This window comes from Saccostrea cucullata, unplaced genomic scaffold, assembly GCF_032062105.1.
Source record: "Saccostrea cucullata isolate Sc308-1 unplaced genomic scaffold, CSIRO_AGI_Scuc_v1 ctg10044, whole genome shotgun sequence".
NCBI classification, from domain to species: domain Eukaryota; kingdom Metazoa; phylum Mollusca; class Bivalvia; order Ostreida; family Ostreidae; genus Saccostrea; species Saccostrea cuccullata.
This window is the reverse complement of record NW_026924817.1, coordinates 11,334-24,350: the sequence shown is the minus strand read 5'-3', so window position 1 is coordinate 24,350 and position 13,017 is coordinate 11,334. Positions and strand designations below refer to the sequence as shown.

Sequence of the window (13,017 nt, the reverse complement as noted above, 5' to 3'; positions counted from 1 at the left end):
TCTAGGGAAATATCAATTAAAATCGTTGATGAACCAGTAGGAACTAGCTGAATTCTTGCAAAAACACTGTCATCTATAGTAACTTACCACGTTGTCCGCCATGTTGGATTGGAACATGCGCGCCGCCATTGAAAAGGTCGATGCCAGGCCTTCTGTGCTTGCACAATCGGAAGGCCTCGGGAACCAGGCTACTCGTAACCGGACATTATTACTACAACATAAAAATAAAGTGTGTCCGGATAAACTATACACTCCCGGAAAAAAACATACGACAAGCATAAACCTTTTAACCGTAAAAAGACAAACAAAAAAAATATTAACGATTTTTAAACAGAAAAAAGACGTTGTAGCTTTTAGGAGACAATAGGAATAGGGGAACTAAATTTAAAAACATTTTTTTCCTCTTTCTTTTTTTAACAAAAAGATGAATATTATATTTTCTATAGGCCTATCTACTAAATAAATAGAAATATATGTATATTACAATTGAATTTCAAAAAAAGTCAAGAAAAAAGGAACCTACATATATTGCATGGTTACAGGCAGTATCAAAACTTAAATATACATGTATATTGTTTTCCGATACAAGAGTTAAACTGGTACATAAGATGCATATAAATGTACCTAAGCGATTTCACATACACCTACAGAAAGAAAATGTGTACATGTATAGTACTTATTAACTTTATAGAAACATTATCCAAAGATAACAGGAAAAATGGGTGTTAAATAATTCATTTCTTTAGCTGTTCAGAGTTTATTGGCAGCATTGAGCACGGCATCACATATGATATCGAAGCGCCTTGGTCCGATATGATTTCCCGATTTCCTTGAAATAACGAATGCGACGTTGGTGGCACTCTGATCTCCTAAAAGCCGGACCACTCTCCTACCTGCGCCGTATTCTCCATCATCGCAGTATCCATCGCGGATGTTCCCTTGTGCATCTTGAATCCGATATGCTAGGACGTAATGGTGCGCGTTGGCGGAGTTCGGGTCACTCATAACTTTTTTGTAAAACTGTCTGACCTCTGCATACGTACTCGCTTTTGTAGCCACCGCTTTGAAGACATTGCCACCCTCATAGATAGGATCACTTGTCACCGCCTCTATCTCGTTTAACTTTTCCTCTTCTGCCTCGTCCACAAAGAGTAGATCTTCAGCTCTAGGCGTGGTAACCTTTTCCCGATACACATTTCCATTAGGAAACACAACTTTATTCCCAATTATCTTGGTCTCTATTTTGTTCATTCTGTACTGTGTATTGATCTCCTTAAGCCTCCTTCTACTTTCGTTAATTTGCACTGATGTTTGAGGTGTAATGTAGCAAGGTAAGGCGCTTTTCTCCTTGTTCTCTTTTTTCTCCTTTTCCCGCAGAGCTCTTTGGGCTGCAAGAATCCGGTCCTTATCGTTAGAGTCGCGTAGTTTTACCGTAATGGTTGTGGGTTTATTGCCTGGCATTCTAGGTCCGTTACGATGGATTCTGACAAAACCGATATCCAGTTTTAAATGATCTCTTATGATCTGGTGAACTTTTGCATTAAGATCTTCGTTTTCCTCTTCTGCCAGATTATGGATTAGAATGTTATCTCTCATAGATCTTCCTCTCAGGTCTACAATCTCACTTTCTTGTTGTGTCACTTTCCTGTCTAAATTTACAACAATCGACTTCAACAGCTGAAGTTCCTTACGGAGGGTAATATTTTCCTGTTTTAAGGTTTCAATTTCAGACTGGTTGTCTTCATGCTGTTGAGCGATGTATCTAATTCTGTCATCTAGTCCATCCTCATTCCACAGGTCCTTCTGCATATTATTCAACGACTCTTGCAGAGTATTAAAAGAGTCCATCTTTTCCGTTATAGCCCGAAGGCTGGTGTCGATAACGGACATATGGCTTAATGCTCCACTGACCGCTGCGGGTAAAGGTGTTAAACCAGGATTTCGTACCTGTGAGGAGTTCTCACCTTTATACTTTGAGTCACTCATTATGAGAAAAAGTCACTTTTTCACCAAAAAGGTCAACAAATGCACAAATTCGGTAGCAAATATGACTATAAATACCAGTGCAACGATTTTAGGGCACAAAAAACGGTTTTACCTACCCAAAATTCGACTAATTACCCTCCGATCTATAGCATGACCATCACCGTCGCAGGTCACGTGATCCCATTCCATAATCGAATATTTGATAATTCATTGAATCTAAAGAAACCAAAAAATCCCCATTAACACATCACAAAGGATCTTAGTTTCAGCACATTAGAAGGATCCTTGGAAAAAAAATCCATCAATTTACGTAATATATATGTAGTGATAGGTTCTTTTTTGCTGATAGGTTTTGATAACATGCGCCTTCCACCTTCAAGCACTAGTTTCAGAAACTTGTCCTCGCATGGATTCAAATTTGAAGAAAATTCATGAGTCCAACTTATACTGTAGAAATGCGCTTCCAGAACCGACGTTGGCCTTGATAATTTTTCAAAGTCTGAAATGTATAACAATAAAGCACATTGAAATTCAAACCAAATTTGCACAGTAACCAATAATAGCCACGATATTATATCACACTTATTTACAAGGAATTTTATCATCAATATCAAAATAGGAGAGCAATCCTCCATGAAAACAGTCATCAAATTATATGAATTTCAGTACCAGTATATTAAATTATAAATCTATGTTAGAATTGCAATCATTCAATGTTAATACATCATATCTAGGAGAGCAGTCCTCCTTATTGGATAGCAGTCATCCAATCATTTCATTTCAATATGCATGCATATTGTACACTAGTTAACAGTCAACCTTTGTGTACTAATCTGTCCATATTTCACAATCAAAGCATGCTAATGAACAAATACATATAATGATGCAGTGATTTAATTACGAAGCATCCAATCTCAGTGCTATAACATTACTGATAAATTTGTGAGCTGCAAATACGCTACTTGTATAAGATCCCGAAATGAAAAAAATCGTCGGTTTTTCATATTCTTTCATATCTTTCATAAACCACAAGAACTTTCCGTTTTTGTCGATCAAAGAAGGCCAAAAAGCTGCTGCTTTCATTTCGGAACAATTAAGGTACCCTTAGCCCTACAATTTAATAAATGTTTTATTGACCTGCCTATCAAAAAAACGGGAGGAACAATCCAATTCAAATCTTGTGACCAGTCGAACGCAAATGCGTCAACGCCGCTTGTTCCAGGGGTGCAAAACAAAGAATAAATTTTTTTCACTTTGTAATTATTGCAACTCGCAAAAATATCACAAGTGTAAGGTCCCCAAACCTTATTGAAAAATGCAATAATATGATTGCTTATACCCCAATCATCAAAATCAAAAACTTTGCTAACAAAGTCTGCTTCTACATTTTGATCTCGTGGAACCCAAGCTACAGAAAAATCTCTATTTTTTGTCAAACAATTTGTGTATTTAGAAAAAGCAAGAGATTGTAAATCCGAATTCATTCTGCCGATCTGCGAAATTCTAACGACGTTTTCATTGTCTGAATATAGTTTTACAAATTTATTTTCTAAAACACCACCAAAAATTTTCACAAACACATCAACTGTCTTAAGTTCTCTAAAAGTTGAACTTCGAACTCTCTCTGATTCATCCCACATAACATGAAAAACTTTCTTAGTCGAATCTAACATAACACCACCGCCTGCAAAATCGCTAGCATCAGTAAAAACAATGCGTTCCGGTGTGCGATACCACGGGGAAATAACCCTGGCGGGAATAGATAGGCTATTTTTTAACCAAACCTCTAGCTCACACCAGCCAGGAAGTGAAATACAGCGTATTAATAATTTCATCCCAACATGATGCATTAGCAATAAGCATTGACAATTGTCTCGTTGTTATTTGACAAACAGGCCCAAGTGCAAACTTAAAAGAAATAATACTGCCTACTACTGAAGTGAGATCTCTAGCAGATATATTTTGTTTTTCTTTTATTTTGTATATCTTGCTTCACAAACTCTCTAATTTATTTCGAGGGATACCAATAAAACCGACTTCTGAATTCAACTCAAAACCGAGCCACTCTAACTTTTGTACTAGGTTCCAAACACTCTTAGCTTCGTTAACAAGAATTCCAGCATGCAACAAATCTTTTTGAATATTCTGTGACATTAGAATACAATTTTGTTTGGAATTGCAAGCCCAGCTATCGTCTAAATACATTATAATTCCGTATGCTTTTGTTCTCCAAGACAATACTAATGGTCTTAATACTTTAGTAAAAATATAACCAGCACTGCTGAGACCGAAAGGTAGAACTGTGAATACGAAATAACGCTTTGAGTCATTGAAATTCCAGGAAAAACCCATATATTTGTAAAAATCTGGGTGGATGTTGACATGATGATATCCACTTGTTAAATCAAAGAACTTTATTCGGTAATAACCGATATTTGCCCCCCTAAACCAAACTTTGATGGAGAAATATCTAATTATGTTCTTAAATAGGGGGGCATATGTTGACTTCAACGTACTGAATATTTTCATAAGTAGTGACGTCATATGTACGAAATGACGTCACAAACATGACGTAAATATCAGTTTTTTATGAATTCTACAGAAAAATATACATATTTCGTCCATATTTTGAGTTAAAGTCACCGAGCGCATGTGTGTTCAGGCTCAATATTTTGATATAATGTGTAGAATGATAATATCAATGAAATATGTCAATATTGCTCCTGAACAAACTTGCGCTCTATAAATTTTAAAGCTAAAATTGTTGAAATTTTGTCCATTTTGTCCTCTTCCTGAAAAAGGATATAAAATCGGACTAGTTTGTGACGTCATAAAAACAAAATTGTGAATAAACTACTTTGAAACAATAATATGTTCTGTTAATTTATATTTCTCATACAATTTATTGAATTCAGCACATTTCAAGAAGTTTTCAAAATTTGACTTTTGTGGGGGGCAAATACATGTATATCCAATATACCGCATATAGTTCTTGATCATGGATAATCCTTTCTCGGCAAAATTGAGACCCTCTGAAGACCCCCCGAATTTGAATTTTCTCTTTAAAACGCATACATTGACGTGTCTAAGATCAAGAATTCACCTTAGCTTTTTATTCAATGGCGCTGAAACGGTCAGTGAGTTAACACAATGGGGCGGTTCAAAGCATCCAATGACTAACTCTTTTCTCAGCAATTCTAAAATGGCCTTTTAAACAAAAGGGGCGTTCTGCAGTGCTGATTTGTTGTTAGACAAACATACAACTTCAGGATATGTAATAAATTCTATCCTATAGCCAAATTTGATAACATTTAAAATATAATCGTCTGGCTTTATGACATTCTTCCAAAATTCAACAGAGTTTTTTAAACGATCTTTAACTGAAATGTTTGAATTTGCATCAAAGTAAGATTTATGGTCTAATATATGACTATCATACTCAACTTCATTGCTGGTCTGCTATGTTGATGTTGGAACGAGTGCTCTTGTTTGGGTTCTCTGGGGGTGGAGAACTGGATTTGCTGAGTGTACGGGTAGAATCTTGCAAAATGGCCCGGGAGTCAACAGTAGTGGCAGACAATGTTTGCGACTTGTGTTTGTAGGGGATTTCTGTAATTTGCCGAACTGGGCGAGATGAATCTAGGGTTGAACTGCTGGCGGTAGTTGAATTTTGCACTGCCGAGAAAAAGCTGCCTAAGTGACAAACCATCGAACACTCCTGAAGTTTTATGGAAAACGGGTCTGTAGTAAGGAGATTTCCGCTTCTTGTTGGCGGCTCTTGAAATAGCGGAGCGCAGTCTGGCGGCATCCTCGCTATTGTCAGCAATATCAGAATCCACATACTCCTAAACCGTGTCCCGCCCATGTTTATCAGCTATTCGTAATATCTTGTTTCGTTGACGAATGGCCTCTAGCTCTCTCGGAAGAAATTAAATCTGTGACACAGCTGAAATCGCCAGAGATGAATCTTTGTGATAACAATTCTAAACCTCGCAATCTCTCCTCGCTAAAATGAAACTGTATTTTGTTTCCTTCTCTGCGGAACTCAAATGTATTTCTTGGTTTAAGCTTATCTTGTATTTCAAAAAGAAAAATAGGAAAAGTACGTAATACTTATTCTTAATAAATTCAATCCCTCAAGAGATTCCCTGATATAATTTACACATGTCTTAGGTCTTTGTACCCATGAACAGAAACCTCAGCAAACTCATCTTTAGGGATGCCCAAAAGTCACTGAGAAATATAATTTCCAAAGCACATAACATTGTCAAAAATTATTAGGTTTTTGAAATGAACATGTTTAAAACTGAATGTCGGTATATTAAGCTCAACTTTTTATGCCCCCGTAAACGAAGCAAACCTTGACCATAACTTTTAAAGGGTTAGGGCTAGTGCTTTCAAACTTTACATATGGAATTCTTGTGACAAAACCTTTCATTTGATATCAAGAACTCTGACCTTGGACTTTGACATACTTTAAAAAAAATTAACCTTGGCCATAACTTCAGAAGGGTAAGGGCTAGGGCTTTCATGCTCTACGTAAGTATTTTATGTGGCAAGACCTTTAATTTGATACCAATTACATTGACCTTTTGACCTTGACCTTGGAGATTTTTGTACTTTTTAAGAAAACTTCAACATTAGCTTACTTTCAAATTTCACAATTGTTTTCCAGTGAGAATACCCGACTTTTTGTACCAATTAATTAAATTATCATTTAAAAAAAGTTTAATCTTTGTTATGTTGTCATACGGGGGCATCAGTGTTTCACAAACACATCTTGTTTCAAGTTGAATTCATTTTTTATTCTAAAAAACGTATTGTATTGTTTTAGACAAAGTTTCTACTTTGCAAGAGGAAATACACACACAAAGGCACCCTCTCTTACACACACCCTTACTCTCACACACACAAAATGCAGATTTTTCTGCACATTGAAAGATAATTGCGTATTATTAGTATTTTGTCAGAGTATTCAATATAACATGTTTACATAACAACGTAGTTTATTAGGGTCTTCCGAGCTTCCTTCGGAAGACCCTACTGTTATTCTACTGTTTCTTATTATTATTTGCTTTTTTTTTTCCCGCCGGATTTTTGACAGGCGATTTCTCAAAGACCTTTCGACTGATTTTTATGAAACTTTCAGGTAAGATACCTTGTATTTACACCTATTTACATCTGCTTTCAATTTTTTGATACATGCCTTACTTTATGAGTTATTGCCCTTTAATTGATAATTTTGATGTCTCGTGTCCACTAATAATCTCAAGAACGACATATGATAATTACATGAAAGTTGGAGAACTTGTAGCCAATACATTGTAGATGTGCATAACGATAAAATTATAAGCTGATTTCTTAAAGATCGGAAGCTATGTGACGGCAATTTTTAGTAATTTTTTTTCCATGAAATTTTGCTTCTTTTTGTATAATAACTTTTGAACCGAGAATAATTTGGTAAGAAATATATAACAAAAGTTGTGCATAATTACAAGAGCTTTCATATAAGATCAAGGAAAAGGGGCTGGCCCCTATAATTAGGGGTTAATAGCTCATACACGTTTTTTACTGATAGCTAAAAATATTGGTATATTATGAAAAAGTTTGACTGAAATAATTTCGACCTGATTAAATCTTGTCGTTTGATATAAAGAGAAATAAACTTCAAGCTATATTTAATACTTTTTTATAAAACAAATATGTGAGAAACCTTACAGGAACAAGTTGTCTACTATAGCCAGCCAAGCCTTTACTGCATGTGCACAGTTTCAGTTGATGCATCTGAAAGATATAGTTTTGATTCGGTGTTTCTCTGTTTTCTTTTTATTCAAATAATTAATATAATGTGATGATGTACACAGCAATAAGTAAAATCAAAATATTTCTGCATTAGTTAAGAGGAAGTCTTTTCGGGGCCTCTTGTTTGTAAACAACGCGCGGCATTGTGGGAAATGGGAAGGTACTAAATTATGTACTAAAAACCTTATTTGACCTGATTCAAAATCGTCACTAAATATTCCAAACAAACGAATTTTGTATAGCATTATGCATCATAGTCATAAAGTATTTAAATAAGTCATTTGAAGTACTCAATATTGTCATTTAATCTAAAATAAAAACATCAGGTAAATATCAGGTCTTTCGTATATCCGGTTATTAGTGTGTCCCAAAAGTCGGACACATGTTTACAAACTGAAAGTTGGAAATCATGTGAAGTTGAGCATTTCTTACCACACAAGCCACAGGCCGTATGTAGACATGCACGCACATTTAATCTGCAGCTACGAAGTACTTTATCAATCCTCTGGAGCATTATTTTCAGCAGAATTATCCGATTTATAAATTTTTGTGTGAATTGTTTACGAGGAAATTCCGACTGTTACATTAACAAGCTGACCACTCTTGACTCTGGTTCGTGGTTCCCAGTGATAAATGTATCGAGTGATGAAAGAGTCGACGGTGACATTTTAAAGTTTGATTGGCGTGGACTATCGGAATGAAGGTTAGAAATTTATTTTACCAAAAATTTAAATTACTATGGCAGCTTAGAGCATTGATATTTTTAGAAATACGCAGACACACCGATACATTATCTGTTTTAAGGCTCAGACGCTTTCTGTTAGCCTTTTAAAATCCCAACAGCTTTTTATTTTTTATTTAAATATATGTGAGCATTTAATTTCAACAAGACTCACTTTCAAAACAAAAAATTCAACACTCCACTATCCATCATGAATAGTGATACTCTTATAGACCGTTTCACGGTAACCGCGGTACTGCTCTTTTGCAGGGCAAAATGATATAGTTTGGTGAAATATGACATATAAGTAATTGTTAAATATACGTCATTTAATTATCTCTCAACAAAAACTTTGCCAAACGTTATTATTTTGCCCTGCAAAAGAGCAATACCGCAGTAACCATGGAGGGGTAATTCACACTACACTTATTATTTGTTGAATATACACCGTAACAATATGTTGACGGTGTGACTGTTAGGGTGAGGGCAGATACTTATTCAGTTTTAATTTAGATCGGGCTTGTCAAACCGCACTTGATATTTGGTGCATCATTGCTCTGTTCACACGGGGAGTTTAATTCAAATTAGTTTTATTAATTAGAATTAATTTACTGCGAATTAAATTACTTTGCATTAGCTCCATGTGAACACAAAGGGAAGCTTATTCGAATTAAATTTTGAGGCATGTGTAATGGCAAAATTAATTCAAATGCTACATGTTGGTGGTCAGCTTTAAGTACTTAATTGTGCTATTTTTGAGTGGATAGCCTTACTGACACTTGACTGTAGAAGTAAAATTTTTATTCGCATTTGTTTAATTCGCATTAGCTGTCATGTTAACACAGTTTGATTCCCATTAGTTTGATTCGCATTAGTTTACTTCGCGATAATTTACTGCGAATTAAACTCTCCATGTGAACAGGGCACTAGACTTTGAAGTCAAACGATGTCGTGGTGTAAGTTAGGCCTAATTACCAGTCTAAATCTTGAATAGTGCTGACTTTAATGAAGAATTTTTTTCCCCACTATTAATTTATCTGCAATTTATCCATTAAATCAAGGTGAATTTATTTTTTGGAAACTTTTGATCAATTCTTGCAAGAATGTAGCTTAAAGAATCAAAGCACTGTGGGTCCAAAGTTACTGCGGAAAAGAAATTGTGTGGATCAATAAGCAAGTGATAATTTTCTCTTTGCCAAGGCGTTGTCATGAGAGCTTGCACTATGAGCAGCGCTTCGTGCTGCTGTCTGTAATTGCTATAAATAGCTGTTCAAACAAAGTCTTTAGTATCAAAATTTATTGACAAAAAATTGCACAATTGTTGCTCAGTTAAATCTCAAAAGAAATTTGTAAAAACAATTGTAATAATAGAAAGTTTGCTTATTTTTAGATGACTGCAGGAATGGTTTGTTTGATTATTGGCCTATCAAACATTTTCCAGTCATTTGATGATGCCACCACTTGGGATAGTAAGCTGCAAATATAGACTTGTACTCAGCACTTATTGCCTTTGAGAAGTAAGGGATCCTTTTGACACTGAATCTCGGTGTATGCGGTCTCATTGGAGTAACCCGTCTGAAGCATTTAGCAATGGGATTGGAACCTGTGATGTAAGAATCAGCTTCTTATTGGTACTTTGATTGGTAATGTTATTTGAGAATTTTCACTCCTTCACTCATTTAGAGGTGTTAATATATACCGGTGAATAGTTTTTATTTAGACCTTTATTTGGAACTCAGTGACATTGTCCTAACATGTACTATGAGGTTTTTAAGGTCTCATTCACTTCAAATGCTGGGTGCATGGTTAAGTAACATTACTGCATCATGTTTTTGTCTTAGGTTTGATGCAGTGAATAATCAAAGTACTCAGAAGTACTGAAAGCTGGGCTCATTTACAGGGTAATGAACAAAGGCCGTGATGAGAGTTTAAAAACAAATTCAGACATTGAGAGGATATGTTATCCACAAAAATATCTCTATGGCATATATATAGTATTAAAAAGTTTTAAAATTAAATAAAATTATTATAGAATTTAACAGCATAAAATATTCACATGTATCGTTTGAGGCGGTTTCGGGGATTTATATACCAACAGAAGTAAATAAACACTAATGCAGCAAGATTAATTAAGGTCAAACGATTATGCACTGATGTGTCCTCAGCTGAGAATTTGCATCAAAGCATACATCAAGTAATTAATGATGTTTACCGCATTTGTTTTAGACTGACAATACAACCTTTATTTATAGAATATGGCGCACACATCGATACCTGATGAAAACCTTTTGCATATTTTAAACAAATAATTAATCGAAGAAGACTGTAGAAAGTACATTATTATAATTATTTTTTGACAATTTCAGATAACTTTGAAAATTTAATTCTGTAATCAGTGTTTGTATTGCCTCAAATTTGATTGCGCAAATGTACTATATTTTAACGTGTAAATTTGATTAAGCATCAGTGATGAAGCAGCATTTCCTGTTGAACTTCGTAGCAATGAGCCCGGCTAGAAATCAAGCTAAACTTCAGGATTATATAAAGGGAATGCCCTACCACTAGGCTACCATAAAGACAAAGATGTATTTTGGTTATATAGGAAAAAATGCTTTGGCAAACACTTATAATGAATAGAAGCTTATAGAAAATTGAATTTTATTCCTTGTCTTTTTAAAACATATGGAAATCTAAATGAAAAAAATGATTTACATGTACTTTTACAAAAAAACATGGCTAGTTGGTTATGAAAATTATGGTGTCCAGATAAGGCTAATTGTAAAAGTGCTTCAGCATGTTTAGGAACAATGTGTTAACACAGTGTTCACAACACTGTCAGGCTAAGGCAACTTAAAATAACATGCAGTTGTGCTGACACAAAATATGCTGCCATGCCAACACAGCTTTACACAATCTATTACATGTAATCTTGACTGTGTGGTGTAAAAGCCTGCTGCAACATTGTTACAATGCACAAGTACATTGTCATTGTGTTGTCATAAACACACTAGACCATCGTCATAAGTGTTGTAGCACATTTTTACTTCATGCTACCTTGTAAGTGTCTTAAACTGGCCAGAATGTTGTCATAAACTTACTAGCATGGTGTTATAAATGAGCTAGAGCCACATTGTTACTTTGCGCTAGCTCTTTGTTCCTTATGCAATAGCGTTTTGTCACTTCATTAGCGCATTGTTCTTAATTGCTGTAACACCTTTACGAATGGTCTTATCCTGACACATAAAAAAATTATAACTGGATACCATCTTTTTGGCTAATTAGTCGGTTAACAACTGTTAACCATTACCATTCCTAATAAATTTTGATATGAACAAGTAATGTACATTTTCTTTATTTGAAATCATGAAAAACTAATATGTTATTTTATAACATCCTCAAATGACTGCCTGTAAACCTATATTTTTAAATAATTATAGACTACCGGAAAATGTGAAGTATCTTTGAACTCGGTTTGATGGTTTATCTTATCTTATAACAGTGTATAAGTTGCACTTTTTAAAAAAAATTCAATAAAAAATTTCAATTTCTTTTTGATAGGTGTGACTGTCATCAGAGTACTGAAATTTGATTCCAAGCACGATCATGATTTGCCAGAAGAGCATCTGTTGGGGGATGACAAGGAATAAACAGCATAATGAAATTGAAACATTCATGTGAAACAGTCTTAGTTTATGATATTGACTTTAAATATTCATATTTAAATTTTGATTTGAGAAACAGACATAAATCCACAAATATGAACAAATCAATTGCTTTCAGTTTTTCAAGAGAAATAGATTTTGTTACAGAGTCTATCTTTAGTTTGGAATAAATATTCTTTTTAAGTATGTGTCAGATCTTGCATGTTAACATCTGTATTGAGGTCTTCCGTTTCCAAGAGAAGACATACCAGTTCTACTAGTTAAGGTTATAAATGTGTGTAAATATCTGTATTTTTACAGTATAATTGATTGATTGATTGTTTACTGTTTAAAGTCCCTCTCCAGAATATTTCACTTATATGGAGACGTCACCATTGCCGGTGAAGGGCTGCAAATTTAGGCCTATTCCTGGCACTTATGGCCTTTGAGCAGGGAGGGATCTTTATTGTGCAACACCTGCTGTGACACGGGGCCTCGGTTTATACGGTCTCATCCGAAGAACCGCCCCATTTAGTCGCCTTTTACGACAAGCAAGAGGGTACTGAGGACCTATTCTAACCCGGAAAGGTTTTTGCTATTTGAGTCAAAGAAATAAAAGAATGGTAGCAAAGCTGACAATTGAAACATTTCACTTTCTGCTTATCGCTAAGAAGGAAGACCCACTCGTTGCTTTGCAACGAGCTTTGCTCTAGTTATTATTATTTTTTTAAAATCAAAATTGTTTATTGATTTCATTACTGTCTCAAGCCATAGCTTTATCAGTTCATGTCCAATTCATGGTACCAGCTTTCTGTCAATTATACTGTTACGTCTTAAAGAAGCTAATTGCATTTCACTCCAACATCA

The 13,017-nt window shown here is 34.9% G+C and overlaps 1 protein-coding gene, 1 long non-coding RNA gene and 1 pseudogene across 2 annotated transcripts; 1 reads left to right on the top strand and 2 right to left on the bottom strand.

Annotated features, from left to right (window-relative positions):
* Positions 1-750: 750 nt before the first annotated feature.
* On the bottom strand, positions 751-1,986 carry LOC134267361 (uncharacterized). The gene has a single exon (XM_062749579.1). The coding sequence runs from the start codon at positions 1,984-1,986 to the stop codon at positions 751-753; it is 1,236 nt and encodes a 411-aa protein (XP_062605563.1).
* A 3,419-nt stretch (positions 1,987-5,405) lies between these two features.
* On the bottom strand, positions 5,406-6,197 carry LOC134267360 (uncharacterized; annotated as a pseudogene).
* A 1,876-nt stretch (positions 6,198-8,073) lies between these two features.
* LOC134267362 (uncharacterized) lies at positions 8,074-12,392 on the top strand. The gene is made up of 3 exons (XR_009992140.1): positions 8,074-8,491; positions 9,900-10,119; positions 12,068-12,392. It is a non-coding gene; the product is annotated as an uncharacterized LOC134267362 (long non-coding RNA).
* Positions 12,393-13,017: the final 625 nt, after the last annotated feature.